A 25,439-nucleotide genomic window follows, 5' to 3' on the forward strand; every position below is an offset into this window, starting at 1 on the left:
TTGATCTTGTCTTGCATCCTTTACTGAGCTGTCCAATGTGGTAGGCACTAGCTACATGGGGCTACTGAGAACTTGAAATGTTAGTAATCGAAATTGAGTTGTGCTGTAGCTTTTAAAGACTTAGTACATAAATGTAAAGTATCTTATTAATTTTTATACGGATTACATGTTGAAGTGATAATATTTGTTTTCTTTTTGGGGAGCATCCTTTTCTTGACACTAATTTCTGAATCAATCAGGTTACGCTGCAGTCATTAAAAAAAACAAACAATTCTTAGTTTGTGTAACAAAAAAGTTGGTTCTTGCTTATACTCCATTTCCCACATGGGTCAGCATGGATCTCTGGTCCCAGGTACACTCAGGGCTGAAGGAGGCTCCATCTCAGTGTTCTTCCAGGATTTCCAAGGCAGGAAAAAGGCTATGGCGACTCATAGAGTGGCTCTTAAAGGCATAAAAAGGACGTATATCACTTCTGTTCATATTTTACTGGCCGAAACAAGTTACATGGCCACGCCTGACTTCAGGGACAGGGTGGAGGAAGTACAATTCTGTTATGTGCCTGGAAGGAGGAGAATCAGAACATTTTGAACAGCCTTAATGATTGCCACCATGGCAATCCCTTGGTCCGAGGAAGTGATTGCTGGTGGTTGTGGAGCTATTTAGGATCATGGCACACTGCCTATGTATGTGTGAAACCAGCCCTGCCACACTGTTGCAGGCAGTAAACATGACACTTTTCTCCATATGGCTTTCATTACAAGTTCATTTCATTAGGAAATCAGTGGGGGTATTTTGTAGCATTACAGAAATACCAGGAATGAGACCCACCGAGTTGGTTACAAACTCAGCAATGCGTCGTCCTTCCAATATTCAGCAAGGAAAAATAAACTCAAAGGGTGATCTCATTTCCCTCTTTTACCCCTAAGATTTTGGACAAGAAACGTCATGTGAAATTCTATGATGATAATGGGAAGAAAAACATAATGTTGAGAATAAGGACTTTGAAGATTCTTCTTTTGGTAGCAATGACACTGATGTATTGTTAATGTTGCTTCTTTATCTGGAAAGAGCCACCCACATTAAATTTGACCAAGAGTGGAAGCAGGTGGCATAGGTAACACTGGAATTAGGGTAAGTGATCTTTTTTTAAGACTCAGAATAACCCAAAGAGGCAATAAAATTTTAGGGAAGTTAATTGTTAGACATAACTTTTTTTTCTTTTGTAAGGTGGAGATAGTCATGGGGGTTATGGAGAAGTTTGTGCTTCTTCAGCTGAATACACAAGAATTACCTAGGTGGAGTATTTTATTTGAAATGGATCCCAGAATTCTTGGACTGGATTGGTAATAATATTTTAGAAACATACACAGTTAGTGGGAAACAGTCTTTAGGGGGAAAAAGGTGCATAGGGAATACCCTGGTGTAAGAAAAAGAATCATATTTGACTTTACAGACAATTATGGATTAAGGCATTTCATAAAATGCCTGGCTGTGTGACCTGGGGAAAGTGCTTAAATTCTTTAAACATAAATTCCTCACTGCGATATGGTAGAAATAAATTCTTACAGGAGAGATATGAAGATGAAAGAGATAATAAAGTAATAGTGCTTGGCTCAGTGCCAGCATATAGTAGGTGTTTGGTAAATGTCTCTCCAACAAAAGGCAACGGAGAGAACAAGTGGAGAGTTCTGACAAGGGAGGGACCCCAGTGTCTGAAAAGATGAGAATCCATCTTAGGAAAAATAGAGCAAGGACATTGTTAGAGAATTTCCAAATTTTCCAAGTAGTCACATGTCTCCTTCTTCTTACCTCAGATTTTTATGATTCCATTTCTCCTCTCTTCTTGTACTTTTGTTTATTATTTGCTCTTTTTCTTTCTATTTATCCTCTCCTTATTTTTATAGATTGTTCCAGTCTCTGGATTTTATCCTCTCTATTTTCTTCTGTTATCTTTTTCTTCTTCATATTGTTCCATCACTCCGTCACCCCCAATCTCTATTTCTCTTTCTCTTCCAGTTCATCTTTCATCCTTTATATGTTGTTTAGCACAGTTGACCTGGAGGCAGAGTCTATGAAATATGCCTGTCAGTTCTTCTGTGCCCCTCTGCCCTTTCTTCATTCTTCTCACCCTCAGTGGAATCCCTTCCTCTGCACCATCCACTGTTTCCCCTGGGCCTTAATAGCCTGTTTCCTGTACTAAAATTTGTTCTTAGAAATGAATCTGATCAACTAGAGCCACAAAGGTGTAAATAACTTGTAAAGTTTGGTGCTTTACTTTTCCCAGGAGTACTAGAACTTCAGTCAAGTACAAAGCCTTCAGCCAAAGAAATAAATCTCTAATAATAATCTTGGGCAATAGAAAGTTATAGAGCCCGTTTTCTTTTCAGCAGGAGACTTTCCCTGCCAAATATGCCCACTCACAGAGCTTGTTCTGCTTTGATATTTTAGAAGAAAATAAAATAAGTTGATTCAGATAAAGCTAGAGTTAGATTTAACCACCTTCTGGCACATGTAAGTCTAATTAATTTAGGGCTAAAAACTACAGTTGACCCTTGAACAACATGGGTTTGAATTGCATGGGTCTACTTATATGCAAATTTTTTCAACAGTAAATACTACACTACTACACATCCGTTGTTAGTTGAATCCTTGGATGCCGAACTGTGGATACAGAGGGCCAACTATAGCGTTACACTTGAATTTTCGATTATGTGGAGGGTCAGTGCCCCTAACTCTGGCATTGTTCAAGGATCAACTGTATTTAATTCCAAAGAGATTGTGTTGAGCAGATGTAATAATTACTTTCAGATAAATCAGTTCAATCTGTCCTTTTCATTCTTTCTATATTGTATAAATTTTAATGTAATTTGCAAGGGAATATGAGCTTCATTTTATGTGTTTGCAGTCAGCATGAATCAGTCTAATCAAAAGGCATTATGCACCCTGACAGTGCCCTACAGTGTGGTGGGGATTGCCAAGTGTCAGCCAGGTCATCCTATTCACTGTTGGCCCTGTGCCTAAGGTCCATATGCTTTTCAAGGGCCTATAACAATATTTGAACCCTGAAAACTTCTATTTGTTTTCAAGTATGAAAAACAAAAATTAATAAATATGGAACTGAGTATCTATAAATCAAAACATTTGATCAATTGGTTATTGCTCAATTCTTTGTCATTATAAATTATATTTAATGTGAGAGGTGAATATATTTTAATATGTTTGATGTGATGTGGGAAGGGTGTTCCACAAGAGCACATAGAGTCACTCAGGTCTTAGAATAACCCTCTAAGAATTTCAGATTTGAAGATCTGAATCAAAGTGCAAAATCATGAAACTATTTCTCAGAGTAGTATGAATCTCTAGGCACAAAATGGAGGTTCTAGTTTAAGTAGGAGATATTACATCCCACTTTGCCCCCATCCAGCTACACTAAGGATGAAGAAGCTGGGTAGGGGCCATCAATGTCACTGGATAGACCAAAAATGGGGGAAACTGTTTTTGTTTTTTTTTAAAATCAGAACTGCTCCTAGAAAGAAACTATGATATGTAGTAGAAGGATGCTATGGATTGAATTGTGTAACACCGCCCCCCAGCCCCGCACCAATTCAGATGTTTAAGCCCTAATCCCCCATGTGAATGTATTGGAAACAGGGACTTTAAGGGAACGGTTATGGTTAATGAGGTCATAAGGGTGGAGCCCTGTTCAGTTAGAACTTGTGTCCTTCTAGAAGAGGTTGCAGAGACATCAGAGATTGCTCTTTTCCCGCCGTGTTAGGACACAGCAAAAATGCAGTTATTGTGCAAGTCAGGAACAGTCCTCCCCGGGAACTGAATTGATCGGCAGCTTCACCTTGGATTACCCCAGAACTGTGAGAAATACATTTCTGTAAGCCATCTTGTATCTGGTGCTTTGTTACGGCAGCCCAAACAGACTAAGAGGATATTTATTAGTAAGCAGCTTTGGGTGGGGTCAGAAAGCTCAGGACATGCTTCAAGATTAAGAGATGGTCCCCCAAATGACTCCTAAGTCTGGTGAGCTACAGGGTTTTTGCTTTACTAAGTTGGGTGTACAAGTTTGGGGTCAGAGATCAACTTCCCAGGACCAAGTGCCACCCCCTGCCCTTCCCCAAGCAGCACTCAACCTTCCTCTAAATACATGTCAAACCAATGTTTAAAGAATATCTGTTTGAAGGTGCATCAAATTATTAGCTGCCTAGATCACCCACAGGCCTGTATTTGGTCCAGCCTTGGCCAGCTGTCACCCTTCATACCTCAATATCATAGCCGATGCCATGGGCCTTACACATCTGGAGAAAAACATAGTGGAAAATCAGAGAGAGATTGTCGTGCCTCAGCTTGGTGCTCATCACCGCATAGCGACTGGTTGCCTGGAAAAAAATCACAACTGAATGTCAGACTCTTTACTAAATATTTAAATAAACTTTTAATTTTAGAATAATTGTGGATTAAGAGAAAGGTTGCAAAGATAATACAGAGAGTTCCTGTATAGCCCACACCCAGTTCCCCTACTGTTAACATCGTACATTGATGTGGTACCTTCGTCACAACTAAGGAACCAAATTGCCACATTACTTTTAAGTCCATACTTTATTTGAATTTCATTAGTTTTCCCCTAATTTCCATTTTCTGTTCCAGGATCCCCTCCAGGACAGCACATTATATTTAGTTGTCATGTCTCCTTAGGTTCTTCTGGGCTGTGACAGTTTCTCAGTCTCGCCTGACAGTTTTTTTTTTTTTTTTTTTTTTTTTTTTGCGATACGCGGGCCTCTCACTGCTGTGGCCTCTCCCGCCGCGGAGCACAGGCTCCGGACACGCAGGCCCAGTGGCCATGGCTCAAGGGCCCAGACGCTCCGCGGCATGTGGGATTCTCCCGGATCGGGGCACGAACCCGTGTCCCCTGCATCGGCAGGTGGACTCTCAACCACTGCACCACCAGGGAAGCCCTCGCCTGACAGTTTTGAGGAGTACTGATCAAATGTTTTGTAGAATGTCCCTCAATTTGGGTTTGTCCGATGTTTTTCTCATGATTAGATGGGGGTTGTTGGTTTTGGAGAGAAGGACTACATAGGTAAACTGCCACTTTCATCACCTCATATCAAGGATACATATATCAACATGATTTATCACTGTTGATACCGACCTTGGTCACCTGGCTAAGGTAGTTTTCATCAGGTTTCTTGCTGTAAAGATACCCTCCCCCTTTTCGCTCTTCGGCAGCAAATCACTAAGTGCACTCCACCTCCTTGAAGGGACCAGTGTTAGAATTTTAATTCCACCTGCTTTCTTTGTTTGGGAAATTGCTATTCTATATCTTGCTTGCCTATCAATGAGAGCTATCCCAAAGAGACTGGTTACAGTAGGTCCAAAGTATTTCAACTGTAATATCTCCTAAAATATTTAAAATTTAATATGTGCAAAAGAAAGTATTGAATCCCGATAGTTTTGTAGCATGTCCTTTGTGAAATATGATATTTGCCTTTGACAATTATCTCTGTTTGTCCTTGGGTAAATGGAAATTTGGAGAACTGCACATAGAGCCATGGCCAACCTTAGGGCATAGAAAATGGCAATGCCTGGACCAGATTTTGAACTTTGGAGACCCTCAGGTGCTGGGCAACCAGGTGCCTGATCGCATGCAGTGACTTGAAATAGGAGAAGGAAAAGGAGGTGCTGCTGGTTCACAGCTGGCTGCAAGGATCCTAATGACCTGACACACTGTCTTTTGTGAAACCCCAGGCTCTCTCTCTGTCTCTGAGCTAATGCAAGGCAACTCTCTGTCTCTGAGCTAATGCCAACTGAGTGAGTGCCCAGCGGAGAATGAGCATCATTTCCCCACCTGCATCTCACACACACACACACACACACACACACACACACACACACACACTCAGATTTCATGTCCACCTTTTGTGACATATGTCCCCCACATATGGTGTCTTTTCCTTCCACATTTACGTAAAGTAGTGTATCTGATGGTTGCGTTATCAGTAGTAGTAATTAAGCCCATTCTTCCCACACATAAGCAGGATCCACATCTACAGAAATGTTAGGCTCCCCTAGGCTAATGCATCGAGTTGTGCATCTCCATTGGTATTGTCCCACTTGGAGCCATTGGGAATTCTGTTTTTACAAAAGAAAATCTATTTGACCCTCTATGCCTCACAACTGTACTTTGTTATCACCCTGACCTATCATGAGTTGTTCCCCTGTCTGGCTCCCTTACACGACTGGGAGTTTTCTGAGGGCAGGCACTGTTTGGTTTCTGAATCCCCAGGCTGGACATGATGCTAGCTAGCATTCAGTGTTTCTTGAATGAAATAAAGAATGGATACATGAAATAGGGTAAGTGGATTGCACTTCTCTCTGACTTAAGAGACACTTCAAAGGATGTAATTCAGGGGACTTGCAGTCACTGAGCGCTTTGGGGCAGAAGAAGAGATTGATTCACAAAACAGAGGACAGTCACACCATCCCTAGAGAATGACAGCTCAGGACAGTCATCCCAGGTCTTGCCCCTAGAGGACATCTTTTGGAGGACAACGTAGCTCTGGTAGACCTGACAGGGATTATTGGTGGGGTAACAAGAACTGGTTAAGTGAAATTCTGGCTCAGCTATGAGGTCAGGCTGGAGGAACGTGACCACCAGGCCTGCTTGCCCTGCCATGTCACGCTGTGCCATGCTCCTGCCTTCACATCGGAGGCCCAGAAGCCTGAGCTTTTGTGTATAGAAGTGAACTGTAAATACTCTGGAATTCCATTGTAGTTACTGAGCATGTAATTGCGTGGTAATTACCATGAATTCACAAGATAATTCCAAGGTTATTTTTGTCTTCTAAACTTGTCTTATGCTGCTATAGTATATAAACTAGCAAACCCAAGATCAGGACCCAGTTAGCGAGGGAGAGAGGTAGGCAGGCATCTGGTAGCAGGATCCAGCTCAGTGCTGTGAATCTTGACTCCAAAGCAAGGCAGAAGAGCTCACTGTCCAGTATTACTGGACAGCAAGTAAGGACAGGCTATCCTGAGGTTTCTTTTGCTCTACAGAGACAGACTGCAATTCCCCCTCCTCCCAGTCCTGGGCTTGTGATTCGTAAGGAATCGGAAAGAAAAGCCAGGATATTTGGTGTATGTCTCCAAGCGACATCATCTTTTCCATGACCATCACCGTCCTAGTCCAGACCATTATGGCCTGGAGGGCAGCTTCTTCTTTCTACTAGGGAGGTGGGGATGCAAGGAGAATTCTATAGTGGAAAGGTTATACAGAGTCAGAATCACTGAAGTTCAAAACCTGACTAGGCCACTTAGTATATGTGTGATCTTGAATATGTCATTTAACTTCCCTGACTTTTGATGATTCAATAAGCACCTAGCACCTGATACATAGTAGCTACTATTGTTGTTGCTGTTTCTTTGAAAACATCGCAGGGCCTGGAGCATTGTAGACCTACACCAAATGTAATTTTCCAGGCTGTTCCTGCCCCCACTGGTACCTGGGATTCTGAGCATTAGTACCACATTGAGCATTTCCCAAACTCAGGTTGGTCAATGCTCAGAAATCTTCAGTGTCTCCTCTTTGCCTTCAAAATGAAATCTGGACACCTGGCTTGGCTGGAAGACTCTCCCAAACGTTCTCAGTGGACTGCTCCAACCACTTCTCCCACTTCCTTCTTCCCAGATTCTCTGCCCCAGCCCAACTGGTTCATAACAGACCACGGGCTCTCTTTGGCTGCTGTCCTTTCTGCTGGGGGAGGTCTCCCGCTCCTTGCCATGGTGACTGGCTTAGTCTTTAAGGCCAGACCAAGTTCTGCGTTCTTAGTAAAGCATCCTCTGTCTCCGCCTGTCCACAGTTGTTTCTCCTAAGAACTCCAGCAGCAGGTTAAGGGACTGTCACCTAAATGACACTTAAATGAGACCTTGTGCTTTTTCCTTGTGTATGTGCTATCTATTTTATATTTCTTTTCAACTCCTCGAGGACAGGGACTTTGTCAAATGTCTCTGTATCCTGGATGCTTGGTGAAATTGCTGGCTTATCTTAAGTGCTTAATAAATGTGTTATAATAATGCAAATAAAGATGAACATATACAATACACCTACTTTTTTTTTTTTTTAAAGACTTAACCAACTCTGCAGTTCCTACAGGAAAAAACTGTCAATGATCTAGTGTTGTCTTTTATCCCGCCTGATAGCACAGGTGACAGTGTTGTCTCGAGGATTAAATGAATTTGTAAAGACCTTGGAACAGTGTCTGGCACAGAATAAGCACTCAAAAACAAGTTAGCTCTTATTAGCATTTGTTAAACTAAATAGTTTCACAAATAAGATAAATTATTTGAAAAACAAGACAAAACAACAACCAACCAGTAAGTCTTTTCATCAGAAAGGGACTTGAATCAGAAAACCTGGACTTTGCTACTTACTTAACTTTATGACCTTGGGCAGTTCACTTACCTTTGAATAGCCTTACTTTCCTGATCTGTAAAATAGGTATGGTAATCCATGTCTTATCTACTTCTTGGGGATCAAATAAGCTCATGTCTATTTAAAGTATAAAGCATTATACAAATGGAAAACATCATTTTTAAAAGGCTGACTTGTGTAATTGACTCTCTTCTGATGCTGTGAAATCCATTTAGGTTTACCAAAAAAGTCATAACCTAAAGAATTTTATAGCATCAGAAGACTCCTCCACAACCATCTGGCCCATTCAGTGCTCACTGAGTCCTGGCCTAGCTTGGAGCAGATTAGGAGCCAGTGGATAATAGTAATATGCCTGCAAATAACCTCATCACACAGGGAGATGAAGCCTCCTTTGGAAGAAGAGCTTTTTCCATGGCCTCAACCAGAGACTTCTTCAGGGATGAGCTGAAGCTGTACTCTGGGGTTGGGTCATTGACTCTCAGCCAACACAAGGCAGGTTGGGTAGCACAATGCTGAGACACAAGCTTTAAAGTCTGACAGGCCTGGGCTTAATTCTGGCTTCCATACTTGCTTGTTGAGTGACCTTCCACAAGTTGCTTAACATTTCTTAACTTCAGTCTTCTTATCTAAAAATGAGCATGATAACAGCACCTGCCCCATATATTAGGTTGTATAAAGATTCATGTAAAGCACTTAGTTAAAGTACCTGGTGAGGAGTAAAGGCTCAGTACATTTTGGATGTTATTATATGCATTATAGCTATATGCTGGCCTATCTGGGTCCTTTGAAAAACTTGGAGCTCTTTGCTACTCATCCTTATATCCTCTGCGCTTAGTAGAATGCCTGGCACAAAGAGGTGAACCTACTTCTGGTTGATTCTGGCTGAAAGTATTAACTGATAACTAAGGTGATGGCTGACGAGGACTTAGCATGTGACCTGTCACAACAATATTACTCCTTTCTAAAAGATTCTGCAAGAAAAAGACCATTCAATGGAAGGCTGTGGAACAGAGGGATGGGCCCTTCCTATGTCCCCTTACAGGAAAGATTCCCGTCCCCAGTACCCCACTGTACATGACACTGCCTGGGCCAGGCTTGATACAGAGCCCTACTCTACAGGCCCCGTAAAATCAAATGCCTTAGGAGACCCTGGGGGTCACTTAGGTCTCCCTTATTTTATAAACAAGGAAACTGAGGCCAGACAGAGGATCAGAATTCATGACCCCTGACTTAGAACAGTGTTGTCCTCTCCAAATTCCCACTGGCCACATTTGGAATGTGTGGGAATTTCAGAGGTTAGCCTTTTCTAGTAAAACAAGGGGGAAGAAATAGAAGGCAAAATATTATTGGTAGAAGTCTAGTTTTATTAAACTACCTTTCTAAATCACAATCTAACAAGAATGCTTCAAGCCAAATAAAGAAAGCTCGAAATACTCCTTTTCACTGGAGAATATAATTTTGCTTCAGCCACAATTTAAATTGATTTAGTTCTGAGCACCAGCATTTGAAGTGTGGAGCATATTCTGTTTTCGCCATGATACTTGTTTTGACAGTGATGCATTTCAGTTGACATAGTTGAAATCCTTACGTAATAAATCTCTGCCTGAAAATTAATCATGTTTATAATATTCTGAGAATTAATAACACCCATTGCTCAAATCATTAACTTAAAAAAGGAGCTTCCAAAATCTGTTCTCGGCAGTAAGGGACCACAAATAAATGAACGTTTGATAAAATAATCCAAGTAGCAGTTTAACAAGCGTAAACTTGAATGTGGTTGCAATAACACAGAACTATTGTTTAAGGGTTGGCAGAGGCTGATGAGGTTCTTATTTCAGTTAGGAAGCAGGCATCCACATGCATAATGAACTGCTCTCTGAATTATTAATGTGTTGCTTATTTAGCCTCATCTGTCTAGAAGATAACGTATCCTAACTCTAATGAGTGATTGGTTTTGTACATAATTACAGTAGCAGCAGTAGTGGGGAAAGGCCTGCCTTCAAAGAAGGGGTTCTAAAAATAAAGTCATCACATAAACTCTGTTGTTGCATTCTATCAAAATCAAACCCGAAGCATTTGAGAATTCATAATAAATTACAGGAGACAGAATCATTATTAACATCATAATTTAACACAAAAGGTTTTACTTAATCATTCATTACAGATCATGTGCTGTTAAAATGCTTATAAATGACTGGGGTTGTTTTAAGATGTTTGCAGAGATGGTCCCTTTTGGCCACTCACCAACTGTGGTATGGAGGGTCCACGAAGAGAGAGGAAGAGTAAAAAACGGACAGAAAAGGGTAGCAATTTACGTCCAGTCTGACAGAACGTTAATTAAAAGTTAAAAAGCCATTAGGTGATTCCTTTTCATTTTCAAAACATGTACATCTGGGACTCATCTGATCTTGTTTCCACCTTCAAGGGGTTATTTGTGGAGGACACTGGATCAGAAGCCCATGCATCTGGTCTAACCCGGTCTAAATGAGAGTGGTTTGCCACCTGTTTCTAATAAGGGGACAATGGCTCTTCTTAGAGTTCAGAAAAGTTTTTGCTTTTCCCCTGCACAGCGTATTATCTAAAGGAATAGGCCAAAACTGGAAACCTTTTATAGGCATTTGTTCTGAATGTGCCCTCATCACTGTAGTCGTATCTGTGTATTTCCTTTTTCTTGTCTTCAAAGGGGGCTGTCAACCGACTGTAAACCTGATGGCATCACAGTCTGTTCACACTTGTTCAGGAGCTTCAATTTGGTTGTAAATTGTACTGTGTGTGCATGCGTGCGTGCGTGATTCTTTTAAAACTTACCCGTCACACGTGCACATATGCATAGGAGCACGTGTGTGCACACACATGTACAGTGGCACCAGGGTTAGAACCTCCATGTATCTTTCTAAAACCAAAAGCACTTTCAATTTATTCCTGCATCAGAAAACCTGAATAGCTCTTCTTCAGTGACTGTAGAGACATTTGAATTATTGAAGATCATAATGTGTCCCTCTTGTGTATGGGCAATTCCTAAAAGTGTTTAAGACTCTCGATCACAGGAGAATTCCTGTATGTCACCTGTAGCTAGGATTGAAATCTATAGGCAAGATGGGGAAGATGGGAGAGTGCTTCTAATTCAAAGTACAACTTCTGCTTACAGCCTTCTGAAGCAACATACTTAAATGCAGCAAATTGTCTTTGGAAGTCTTGCGTTGAATATTAACTCAGCTTCCAGCTTCCTTTTGGAAATGGCATGGAGATAGGTTCACTAAGCCAGAAGGTGTCAAGTTCTACTGCTGTCCCTCCCTCTGGCACTGAACTTAGGGTCTTGTAGGTCCCTTTGGAGAGGACAGAGGCCACAGGTGGGACCAAACCTGGGAAATTCCTAGCAAGGTCCTGGGACCTAATTAAAAGAGGTCTGTTTCTCACTCCTAGTCCAACTCTGCTTCTCTTCTTAATAAGTAAAGAGATCTAAGGTATTCCCATGAGCAATGGTACCTCATAGGACAGGTGGATTGAGCAGGAGAAGGAGGCTGTCGCCTGAGTCCCCCAAGACATCTGGCACCCTCTCCAGGCTACCCTTCCAAGTGTACACCGAGTTCCTGCCAAGGAAGGTGATGTGGGGATCCTGGGCAGAGTCAAACAAGTGTTCTTTAAATCCAGAGGTGTCTCTTGGACCCAAAGAGACTCAACAGAGAGGCAGGAGATACTGCTCTGAAAAGATATCTCTAGGGCACTGGAGTGGGGGTCCTATTAACCACTGGCATTCCTCTTTTATCTGCTTGACATATTTGGACCTCAAGTAGAGCTTCATTTGCAAAAAGGGCACGAAGCCCACTACTGTAAGAGAAGGCACAAGAGAGCCTCTGGCATTGTCAGAGCAGCTGTGGCTTGAGCCCCAATCTGCTGTCATATCCCACCTACAGGAAGGGCCATCTGGTCCTCTTGAACTTTGCTCTCCTTCCCCAGGAACAACCTAGCCCACTGTCCCCATGGAGGTTTGCCCTTTGTTATCCAGGGTCCTGAGGTTGGTCAACCTGAACCAGTCCCAGGACTACTGCCTCCAGCCCCCTAGAGATGGCCTAGTGATGAGAATGGGGGATTGGGCCACAGATCACAAGGGGCCTCATTAACCAAGCTGAGAAGTTGGGATTTTCCTGAAGATGACAGGAGTCATTTCAAAATCATAAGTAGGGGAGCAGCATGCTCAGATCCACTTTTCACTTTAACCACCTTGACAGGAGGCAGAGTCTTAATGAGAAGCTATTGTAACACTAGTGTGAGACCATGGAAGCTGAAGTGAAGGCAGTATCTTTGACGGGGGAAGGAGGGGTCAGAGTCGAGGCATTTTAGCAACTAGCATCAACATGAGCTGGTTGCTGACTGGATGTGGTGATATAGGGTGAGGGATCAGCTTCTGGCCTGACCCGCCAGGTGGAAGTATAGGGGAGGAGAGACGGTGAGTGCAGTTTTGGGTAGTTTGACCCTTGAGGACTCTTGAGACATTCTGTTGAATATTGAATCTAGGAGTCTGAGGCTCAAAAAAGAGACTGGGGCTAGAAAAATACAGGTTTTGTTGGAAGCTTCTGGTAATTGAAGCAGTGGGTATAGATGTACCTGCCCCGGGAAAGCGAGCTGACAAGAGAATGGAGGGGAACACACAAACATCCAGCCCTGGAAAGCCCCATGTACTTTCGTCCTTCCACATAGTGCTTGCCCTTTCTGGACGCCGCCTCCCCTTTCCTACATTCATGTACCAGACGCCCATTTTGGTAGGTTCAGAGACTTGCCTGAGATTCTTTCTTCTCTCTGGACCCATAGAGCCTGGCACACAACTAGAGCTCAGTAAATGGCGGGTGAGTATTGCTGACACCGAGGAGAATCAGGAAGCATCGGTCACTTACCGGCATTGCCGCAGCATTTAGGTGGCTCATTTTCTTGTCTTCCTTGGGAACAAAGCGGGGCACTTCAAGGGTGCTCAAACTGCAATCCAGGTGGCCGTTGGTCAAGTATAAGGTGAGCTGAGTCAGGGCCAGCTGGTCACTGTATGAGAGGTTGAGGCCTGTTGCCCACACCTGAGTAGAAAGGAGCCAGAGAAGTGAGGATGTGATCAGTCACCAGGAGAGAAGGCCCCCACCACCTCTGGCCACCCCAAACCACACCAGACCCAACTACAACAGTGAACATGTGACTTAACGGAGTAGATGTTTTTGCTTCTGTTTCTCCTTCGTTCAACTGAGGGATAGAGTCTCCAGTCTGATTCTCATCAGAAGATTTAAGGTTCTGTAGGTTACACAATTGGAAACACCTGTCCAAGATAATCTGATGGAGAGGCCCGGTCCCGAAAGGCTCATGTGCACTTTGATTTTTCTGCCTGTGGTTTGTCACTTCTAAAGTAGCCAGTGCAATGCTTACTACTGAGAAGTGAAGCTGGATGGGAACTCCAGAGCATGGGGAGTTCAAGCAGAGCAGACAGAGGGGGAAATATTAGAAAAAGGCAGTTTGCCCTGAGTGAGTAAATATTAGAAAAGGGCAGTTTGCCCTGGCTTCAGAAAAAGCAGTGCTGGCTTCTCTGGGAATCTCAACATGATTCTTAAGGGAAACTTAGGGTTGGCCTACAAGGCTTAGCTCTACCACTATTTTTACCTTAAGGGTGCAGGAAAGTCACTTCACCCACCCTACAATGTCACAGTATCCTCAACAGGGAAACGAAGATAGCATCCACCCTAGCTGAATCCCAGGGTCATTAGAAGGATACTATAATGCAGTAGAAATTAAAATGCTTTGATAAACAGATATATATAAGCAATAAGTTACTCTAAGCTACTAGATAATTGAGTAATGTCCATTAACACCTTTGACAGATACTTAACTGAGCATCTACTATGTGCTAAACTGCTGATGGCAAAGTGGGTCATATGGTACCTTCTCTCCTTTCCTGTGGCAGACCGTCCTTAATTTCTCTTGTCACCTCTCACCCCTACACTGAATCCAGAAGCACCCCCAGAATCCTCCTGAGTTCAGTGCTCAAGGCATATTATTGTGCTAGTTATCCGAGTGTAAAAGGTAAAGAGACACATCAAGAATGGGAAGACAGATAGAATCATACTCAATTGATTACAACACAATGAATACTTGATATGATAAAGGGATGGAACAAAGTAGTACCAAAGCAGAAAGAACAGACAGGCTGAGTTCGTCTAGTTTGAACTCAGGGCTGCATCATGGAGAAGGTAACATCTGAGCTTTGACAAGCAACACAAACATGACCAATTCCCATGTATCAAGTACCTACAGTGTGCCAGGTGCTTCACAAACATCTCAGATCTTTATAATAACCTTAAAAATAACAGCTCCATGTCACTGATAAAGAAACAGAGGTTCGGAGAGGTACCCATGTCCACACAGCTAGGAAGTGGTGGTGCTGGGTTCTGAACCCAGTTCTGCCTGGCTCCAAGTCCACCCTCTGCCCTTTCCCTGCTGGTGGAGATGGCTTTAATCCTGGCCCAGCCAATCCTTACCCAGGACTAGTTTCCCACTCACACTAAAAGCTAAAGCTGCAGAGGATCAAAACGTGTTCTTGTTTAATATATCCATGCCATGGAAATGTCTTGTGGAGAAAACATGAAGTATTGTGTTTCTGGAGTATGCTGTAATTAGCAGTAATGCGTTTTCACTGTAGGAAGTTGGAAACGAACACATTTTCATGAAGACTTGATTAAACAGTTTTTCCCCTTAGAAGGCCTACATGTGGCCCCCCCCACACCAACTCGGTGTGTTAAAATACAGAATACATCTGCCCTGGAGTGGACTCCTCTCAAACAAATCTAGCAGTGAGTGACTTGAGTAAGCATGGAATGTAAATGGCATCATTATAAGGATATTAAGAGGTCAGGCTGTCAAGGGCCCTTGCTAAACTGATGCTAATTTCAGGAGTCATATTCGCACAGTAATGCCCTTTTATAATAGCAAATAAATCACATTTGCAACAATTGTTAAAAACTAACTGCCAAGGATCTGTTGCAGTTGTAAATATCCTATTTGTCAACTTAAATATTTCCTGCTATATTGCATAAAATGCAAATCAGATGGGGACATCTACTTTTCCTTAATACAAGAAAGTGAACTTGCTGTTCTTACATGTCTGGCATTTTTTTCCAGAGCTTCTGTTTTGATGTTTCAGTGTCCTTGATCAAAGAGAAATGCATATAACAAACATTATTAATATTATGTTAATAATATTAATGTTTTGGTGATGAGGATTTTAGTGGGAAGGCAACCAAGGAGTCAAGAGAGCCTGAATCTGGCCCTCGCAAAGAGTGGAAACTTTAACGGTTATTTAAGCTCTCTCAATCTCAGTATCCTTAAGTGTAAAAGGCACAAATGATAACACTACCACAATGGGTTTTGAAAACAAAATAGAATAAATGCGCATAAAATTCCCTTGCATATTATAAAGTTCAATACAGATGTTATTGATGATTACTAAACATTTCCTTTAAGAGGGGTAGAATCTTAGGAGACTCATTTTCAGTTGCCTATGTAGTTATTAGATTGCTTCATTTAAAAGCTGTTTTCCCCATTCATAATCATTGTGTTCAACCTCACAACTCAATCCAGTACATGGTTAGGTTTGAACAAAGTTGGTATTACTGTATCTCAATTTGACCGATGAGGATACTGAGATCAAAAAGTGGTTTTGTGGTTTGCCTAAAATCATAGAGCGTAGGCCAGAACGCTGGTCTTTCTGTAGACTCAAAATGTTTTTGCTACCCCAGGCTTCCCTAACTCCTTGTCACAAAGGAAATAGAACAAATTTCTTCACGCCTTTTCCTCAACAGCAGGCTTGCCTGAATTGCTCAGATAATTGTTCTGTTCTCCATCTGGTTTTTCCATTGAAGACACCGCCTGAGGCATCTTTGTTTTGCGGACAGGGGTTCCCATTTCCCCCTCTAGACTGTCAGCCCTTTAGGGGAAGCTGCTGAGTCTTTGTCTTCTGACAGCTCTCAGTGTCTGGGGCAGGCTGGCTCCCAGCAGGGCACAGCAGCACTTCTAATGTTTCACTGTGAACTCCTTCACAACCTTTCAGGGACTGGGTTTCTTGAAGCTGGTTTCAGATTCAAATACAGCAAATATTCATTGAACATCTCCTCTGTGCCAGCCCCAGGCTTTCATACATATCTCATTTAATCCTATTCTTGATTTTGGATTTCGCTGTTAATGTTTAGAACCTAATTTCACTCTGCATCACAATTTAGATGAGTCCAAAAACAACAGAATACACATTTTTCTCAAGTGCTCATGGAACATTCTCCAGGATAGATCATATCTTGGGTCACAAATCAAGCCTTGGTAAATTTAAGAAAATTGAAATTGTATCAAGTATCTTTTTTGACCACAACGCCATGAGACTAGATATCAATTACAGGAAAAGATCTGTAAAAAATACAAACATATGGAGGCTAAACAATTTAGATGAGCGATGATGTACATAGAAAGGCACTACGACTGGGGATGGAGAGAAGTGGATATATTTTTAAATGTTTAGGAGGTGGCTTTGACATGACTTGTAGGACTTGAAATGACTAGTTTGACAGGTTAATTGGTTAGATGTGAGGTTGGGGGAAAAACATCACTGAAGGTTAGCGCTGGAAAGACCCTTAAAAATTATAAAATACAGCTGGTTTATTTTATAAATGGAGCAACTCTAGTGTGAGAAGCAAAGTGGTTTGCCCTGGGCTTCAGAGCCACATATCAAAGGTATGGGACAAGAAACCAAGGTGTCTCAGCTCCCAGTCATAAAGCCCTTGTTGATAGTTGTTTGACTGATATTCAAAATCCATTTTTTAAAATTGGCTAGAACACTAGAGAGATTTACATCAAGGCCTTAAGAAGCATGAGCAACATAAAAATCTTCATCTCAGCACTATTTGTAAAACTGAAAAATTGCAGCTGTCCAACATTTGGGCATTGGATAAGGAGATTATGACACACCCAAGTGATGGGATAGTCTATGATATTATCATTAAAGACAATGATTGTGACTCACTTTTGATGATGTAGGAAGATACACAAAACAGCAAGAGAAGGATATAGTCATATGGGCATTATGACTTCAACTTTGTAAAAATAATACTGTATCTAGAAAAGACTAGATGGGAATATAACAAAATGTTAACATTAGCAGATTTATGGTAAGTAAAATTATATATAGACTCTCATGTATATTCTAGATCTGCACTATCTAATATGGCAGCCACTGGCCACGTGTACCTATTGAGCACTTGAAATGAGGTTGGCTCAAATTGAGATGTGCTATAAATGTAAAATACACACCAGATTTTGAAGAATGTGAAATATCTCATTAATATTTTATACGGATTACATGTCAAAATGATACTATTCTTGGTTATGTTGGGTTAAATAAAACACATGTATTAAAATTATTTTCATCTTTTTCTGATTACATTTTAAAATGAGGCTACTAGAAAATTAAAATTTACACATGTGGCTCACATTCTATTTTTAATTTGATTGGTTGCAAAAAAAGTCCACTGCAACTTCAGCCAGGGGCAGGGCCAGTAGGGGTGGGATGGGGTGGGGAGAGGTGCTGCAGAGGCCCAGCTCTCTACTCCCTGACCTGCGCTGGGCTGGATGCAGTCCTCACTGCCACTGTGTTGGGAGACCTGAGGCAGGCTGGGCGGAGCACAGGGCAGAAGGCAAACCCAGAAACTGCAACAACCTCATTGCCTTTAAACAAGCATGTGAGAACTGAAGACAGGGTCAGGCAGAGGCGAGCTTGCCCAGAATTGTTTGTTCCAATTCGTTCCAAGGTTCTGGGTCCTTCTTGGGCTGCAAGCTTTGGGATGAAATGGTAATAACACACTTCTGTGTGGGGAGGTGAGGGAGAGAGGGTCCTGGTATTGAGCTCTTTTTGCCTTAGGTGCTCAAGGCAGATGGAGGCCGCCTGATCACCCCTGCTGCTTCTGCCTCTTTCCTGTGACAGGCAGGATGGATGGGTGGCAGAGGATATAGATGTGGGCAGATGTGCTAAGGCCCTACATTCTGTAACTATCTCCAAGGGCAAATGAAGTAGCAAAGAGTTTGGTCTTGCCAACCTTCTCTTATGGGCATTGGGGTAGGTATGGGACCGAGAGACTAACTTATAGATTAAATAATATTTGTTGAAGAATCATAGAATTTCAGAGCTGTCAGAGTCCATGGATGTTTTGCAGACCCATCTCTAGGTTTTCTTTCCTTTTTCATCTTTATTTGTAAGGAGAAGAATCTGACTCTCCAGACAGGGTAAGTGACTTGCTAAAGGCCCTACTCTTGGTACCAGGGTCTAAGACAAATATTCGTGACTCTCAGCAAAGTCACCTCTCTGGGCCACTTTCCTCGACTAATCACTGGGGATAATAGTCCTGGTGGACCCTCCCTCAGTTGCCTCTAGATGCAGCTATGAGGCTACCTGGGAAGATTCCTAAGCATGTGTAGAATTTTTTTTGATTTGAAAATTTTATTTAGAACCTTTCATTCTGATAATAAATTTAGAAAAAGAATCAGTAGGTTGTTCAGGATATTCATAGTGGTTTTTTTCCATTCAAAATTTTAAATTGAAGTATAATTGATTTACAATATGTTAGTTTAAGGTGTACAACATAGTGATTCAGTAGTTTTACAGATTATAATCCATTTAAAGTTATTATAAAATATTGGCTATATTCCCTGTGCTATACAATATATCCTTGTAGCTTATTTATTTTATACATAATAGTTTGTACCTCTTAATCCTTTACCCCTATCCTGCTCCTCTCCCCGTCCCTTTCCCCACTGGTAACCACTAGTTTGTTCTCTATTATCTATGAGTCTGTTTCCTTTTTGTTATATTCACTAGTTTGTTTTATTGTTTTAGATTCTACATATAAGTGATAAGAAACAGTATTTGTCTTCTCTGACTTACTTCACTAAGCATAATAACCCCCAGGTCCATCCATGTTGTTGCTCGTGTGGAAGTTTTTTAAAAGGTGGACCTCCAACTAAGGCTACTGAGAGATGCAGCACTGAGAATTCACCCACCATAGAGATGGCATCAGGCCTTTAGAACAGAGGGCAATACACAGCCCACCCGCCTCAGCAGCCTGTCGTGGCTGAGGGATGTGTGTACCACCTCCCTGCCCATGTTCATGTCTTCATTCACAGTCCCAACGTTATAGGAAACCCACCATTTGATCACTTGATTCTTTCTAGAGCAAGACCAAACCCTCAGACAGACCCACAGCTATTCCTAAGCTATGGAGACCAGGCCACCTGCCCAGCTCTCTGCTGGCTGGGCGATACAGCCACGGGTAGTCAAGGTTCCCTCTGTCCTTACTGGTTTGGCTAGATACAGAGCTGGGGGCTTACTTCCTACTTATTAACTGTGGAGGCTGGGAATCCATTGGAGGGTGCTGAGCAGGAGTGACATGATATCTCATATTTTTAAAGGGTTACCCTGGTTGCGATGGGGAGAAGAGACCATAAGGGGACAAGGATGGAAACAGGGAGGTCAGCAAGGAGGCTGTTTGCAGTAATCTGGGTGAGAGATGATGGTGGGTGGTCCAGCACAGTATTAGTAGAGGGTGGGAGAAGCGGTCATATTATAGATACATTTCAAAACTAGAACCTAAAGGACTTATTGATGGGTTGGATGCAGGTGTGAGAGAAAGAAAGGAGCCAAGGATGTCTCCAAGACTTTTGCCCTGAAAAAATGGAAGGGTGGAATTACCGTGTATTGAGTGGGAAAGATGGCTAGAGGAATAGTTTAAAGGGTAAAATTAAGATTTCAGGTTTTGGCGTGTTAAGTGTGAGATGCCTTTGTTGAATGGTGTTCTAGAGGATGGGATGGGATCTCAGGCACCTTTTCTCCTTTCTCAGCTGTTAAATCAGGAGGATGTGCTTGGCTGGGTTGGGAGGGATAAAGCAGAATCAGTCCCTGTAGGGAGGCATCTTTTTCTCTGCTGTTACTTTTGGGCCTCGGGCTCAAGGATCTCCTTGGCTGGGGAGAGGCAAGGTCTGTAGGACATGGGGCCTTCCCTAGGGGACATGCTTCTCAGCAGGTTTAGGTTGAGATGAAATAAGGCTGAGAAGGGTAGGGGCAGCTTGGTAGGGAAAAGAAGTGATGGCAGCTTGAGGGCGATAGGGACTAGAGAGGCCAGTGCCTGGAGGAAGGTAAATGTCTTCACTGGATAGAAAGAGCACTGAACCAGAGTTACAGGACCTCACTGGAAGGGAGTGTTGGCCTCGCCACTTACTGTCTGTGTGATCTTAACTTCCTTCCCCTCTCTGGGCCTCAGTTTCCTTGTCTGTTAACACAGACCAGTGGTCGCTATCTCTGAGGGTTGTTGAGAAGATCCAGTGACTACATGAGATATTGCATGAGACTATTATTGTGGGGTCTGGCAGAAGCAAATCTGTTTGGATTTGTTCCCTGTGTGACTGCCAGAAGCTGAGTCTGGGGCAGGAGTAAGAACTCACTTGCTTGGCTCTTGACTTCGGTATTCTGGCCTGATTCTCAGAGGTAGTGTACACAGTTAACTCTTCTCAGATGCTGTTTAAAAACAGGCTCCAGAATCCCGGCTATCACACAGAGAGCATACTTTCTTAAGCAGCAACTAAATGAGATCTCTTCCCATCACTAAATCACCAAACAGCATCAAACTCTCCATTGTGGTAAACAACACACCTGATACTTAATTTTAAGGCAGGTGGTACACTGCACTGTAAGAATTTTTACGTAGGAAAATATTAATGTGATTATAATGTTTGGTAAGAATTGTTTGTATTACATAAAAATATCTATAGATAGGCAGAGGGGACTGCAGCCTCTTGGCATGTTGCCACCTAGTGGTGGCTTCTGGGATGGCCCAGTCTCTCAGAGAGGTGAAGAACTGCAGTTACGGCTGGATGGGGCAGTCACCCAGGGCCCCAGTCAACAGTTGACACTCCTGGTATTCATCTTGGAGGCCTTCCCCTCTGTCTCTATTAATCCTATGTATCCTTTTGGGCATGATTTAAATCACAGCTCCGTAAGGCTGTCTCTGAGCAACTAGAGTATCCATTCTCTCTCCCACCCACCCTGGATACTCCCTTATATTGGGCCTTTGGAGTTCATGGGGCCAAAGGCAGCAAAAAATCTGGGCCCTGCCACTTAGCACTCAGGGCCCAGTAGTCCACCATGCCTAGGGCCTCTGTGATTTTCAAAGGCCTTAAAAATATTTGGATTCTGAAAAAAAAGTTACTGGCCCCCAAATATGAAAAGAAAACTATCAAATAACAAAAATATCAACAAAATTGACATCTCAGTTAAACACAACACAACTCTTTTACACAGTTATGTCTATGTCACATTCCATGAGAGTGCATTTGTACATTTGATGTGATGTAGGGTATTGGAATCTCTAAATCTGAAAATATTCAGGGCCCAAAGAGGTCTATTTAAACAGCTCTGTCCTGGCAGACCTAAAATGACATTCATCATTCCCACCTCCTCATTTTATGGTCGAGGACTCTGAGAGGTGAACTGACTCACTCAGGTCCCACAATTAGGGGAAGAGCTGGAATCAAGTTTCCTGATTCCTGCTCCAGCTCTTTCCATGACACCTAATTACCAGCATTCATAGTCCAATTTCTGTATAGTGCCAGAAGCTTCTCTGTGACCTTGGAAATTCTTTCAGGATGTGTAGGAACTATATTCAAAATTAATTTCGGGATCCAAAATGGAAAATATTGAAATTTAAACCTGCACCATCAGCAGTTGTACTTAGTTTTCCACTTTTGTAAAAAAAAAAAAAAAAATCACAAAATTTTTATTATACTCTTGCCTTCTCTGCTTCCTTTTTCCAAGCTTCTTCCACTACCTCTATAAATTTATGATTTTCTATTACTTTTGAGATTGATGGCCTAACTGATATTATTTGTATTCTTAAGGTACAGAATTACATACTCATTTCTTTTTTCCTTTTAGTATTTCCTCACTTTTTTATTATGAATTTTTGGAAGGCCATTTTCTTATTTTGACATTAAGCAGTAAGCTATAATAAACATGAAAACCCAATTTTTATAACCTGTTATGCGTTTCTGGGACTAGTAAATTATATATGCTTCTTCCATGCCAATTCAATATAATAATCCCATGCTGTATATAGTTATTCTTCTTCAATATTCACACTCTAAATGTCAGGACTTGTGAATGATTTGCTTAGTTGAGAAGTGCTCTTTTAAAGTTACTGCAAATGATCTCTAAAAGGCTTTTGTGTGGATTTTCAAGGCAGAAGGCTCTTGTTCTGGAGCTCCCACGGGGGAGGATTCCTGTGCCCAGTCCTTGTGGACATGGAAGGCTGTCTTGCAAAGTGAGGTGGGGATGTGCATGAAGCAATGGCCCCATCAGTTCAATGAGTTGACAGCAAAGTTCGGCATTCCCTCCCAGTTTCCTTGACAGCTCCAGTAAACCAGAACATTTTTTTTTTTTTTTTTTTTGCTGTACGCGGGCCTCTCACTGTTGTGGTCTCTCCCGTTGCGGAGCACAGGCTCCGGACGTGCAGGCTCAGCGGCCATGGCTCATGGGCCCAGCCACTCCGCGGCATGTGGGATCTTCCCAGACTGGGGCACGAACCCGTGTCCCCTGCATCGGCAGGCGGACTCTCAACCACTGCGCCACCAGGGAAGCCCAACCAGAATGTTTTATAAAGAACAACCTTGGTTGCAGACTATGTGGGCAAGAAACACAGGCTGTGGGCTTGGAGGTGATCTTGCCCAGTCTCCTCAAACCCCAGGCACAAGACTCCAAGAGGGGTAGAGACAAGAGCTCAGAGCTCTTGATTTCAAGTCCAAGGCAAGTTTGTTTACATTTGGGAGATTCCTAGAGAGAAGAATCAGACCTACAGCAGGGTCCTCTGGTTCATATCTGAATCCTGCATAAAACCTAGCACAGCACTCCTGATATATATATGTGAAATAAATCTTTGTTGGATTATTCCATTAAATAACACAAGGAAATAAATCTTCCCTTTAAAACACAGACAGGAGAGATACCATGTCAAACCTACACAGGTGGCTGAAATAAAAAAGACAATAACAAGTGTGGGCAAAGATATGAAGAAATAGGAACCTTCATGCATTGCTAGTAAGATTGTAAAATGGTGCAGCCACTTTGAAAAACAGTTTGGCATTTCCTCAAAGAGTTGATGTAGAGTTACTATATGACCCATCAATTCTACTCCTAGGTATGCAACCAAGAGAAATGAAAACATGTTTACACAAAAACTTGTGCATGAACGTTCATAGCAACACGATTCATTACCATCAAAGAGGAGAAGCAACCCAAATGTCCATCAGCTGATGAAATGGATAAACAAAATGTGGTACCTCCATACAATGGAATATTATTCAGCCATTAAAAGGAATGAAGCACTGATAAATGCTTAAACATGGATGAACCTTGAAAATATTCTGTTAAGTGAAAGAAGCCAGGCACAAAAGACCACCTAGTGTATGATCCCATTTATATGAAATGTCAAGAACAGGGAAATCCATAGAGGCAGAAAGTGGTTTTCAGTGGCTGGAAGGAAGAGGGTATGGGAAGTGATTTCTAATGGTACAGTTTCTTTTAGAGTAAAGGAAATGGTCTAAAATTAGATAATTATGATGGCTGTATAACTCAGTGAATATACTAAAAGCCACTGAACTGTACATTTTAAAATAGTGAGTTTTGGGGCTTCCCTGGTGGCGCAGTGGTTGGGAGTCCGCCTGCCAATGCAGGGGACATGGGTTCGTGCCCCGGTCCGGGAGGATCCCACATGCCGTGGAGCGGCTGGGCCCGTGAGCCATGGCCGCTGAGCCTGCACGTCCGGAGCCTGTGCTCTGCAACGGGAGAGGCCACAACAGTGAGAGGCCCGTGACACACACACACACACACCCGTCTCCAGGAAACCCATTCTAAGGAAACCCATCCACAATTTGTATGGCCACTTGTTTGAATCTAGTTGCATGTGGAAATCATGACTGAATGAGGGAGACTGTGAGAAACCACCTCCCAGACTGCCCTCTGAATTTATTCTAGGTATTCTTCAAGTCTACACTTTCAAAAGCTTTTCCACGTGTGGGTAAAAAATACATGCCTTATACACTAAAGCAAACTAGCACTCAGCAAGGGTTAGTACCTGGATCTCAATAAGCAGCCATGGGCTGGAAGGGATAATATATTAGCATCTGTCAAAAAGACTCAGTTAGGTCTGGGGATGCAGTGTCACTTTTCTGTGACAGGCAAAATACTTCCTCTGACTGCCCACTGCAGGCTTTCACTTTGTATCAGCTCCTGTATTGAGTGGGGCTGAGTGTGGTCAAATCCAGAAGAGAGGCAGGGCTGGTCAGGCAAGTGGGCACAAAGGAAGCTTTGTCTTAAACACATCTGCTTCCCTTCCTCCATCCTGTTGCTCATTTGAGGGCCCCCCAATGCCTCAGCCTCCTTCTGTGGTTTTGGGTGCCCCCCAAGCCCTATGCCCTCCATAGTGACATTGAGTTAATCCAATAATACAATGAGTCATGACTAATTTGGTGATGGTAGAGGGCTGTTTACCGTAATGGAACCTTTTGGATTTGGTTATCTGAGAGATGAATCTGGATTCCACGACTTTGCCTTTGTTGTCTACAGACTCTGGTGTTTGAAAGATTTGGCACCCTATCAAGCTAATATGCTGTCTTTGTTGATGGCAGCAATATTTAGAAAGCTGCCTACTTGACCACATGGAGGACAGGCTCTAGGAGGGAGACTTGGGGAAGGAAAGAGGAAGGGGAATTAATGTATATTAAGGGTCTATTATGTACAAGGCACTCTGGTATTTTCTCATGTCATCCTCACAACAACCTTGTGAAGTAGATATTAACACCCCCATTTTATAGAAGTGTAAGTGGAGGCTCAAGGAACCCAGAAACCTGCCCAAGTTCCACAGCTAAGTGGCAGGGCTAGGATTAA

General features: G+C 42.4%; 1 protein-coding gene and 1 long non-coding RNA gene across 2 annotated transcripts in view; one reads left to right on the forward strand and one right to left on the reverse strand.

Annotated features, from left to right (window-relative positions):
• The window catches only part of LOC117203819 (uncharacterized), a 188,837-nt gene that overhangs the window by 29,419 nt on the left and 133,979 nt on the right, over positions 1-25,439 (forward strand). The gene's annotated exons all lie outside the window — the stretch shown is intronic.
• The window catches only part of IQCH (IQ motif containing H), a 203,453-nt gene that overhangs the window by 5,729 nt on the left and 172,285 nt on the right, over positions 1-25,439 (reverse strand). The window contains 3 exon segments of the mRNA XM_049706661.1: positions 4,272-4,388; positions 8,712-8,717; positions 13,333-13,503. Coding sequence (XP_049562618.1) covers positions 4,272-4,388; positions 8,712-8,717; positions 13,333-13,503 — 294 coding nt within the window.

The sequence above is a fragment of the Orcinus orca genome, chromosome 2 (genome assembly GCF_937001465.1).
Source record: "Orcinus orca chromosome 2, mOrcOrc1.1, whole genome shotgun sequence".
NCBI lineage: Eukaryota > Metazoa > Chordata > Mammalia > Artiodactyla > Delphinidae > Orcinus > Orcinus orca.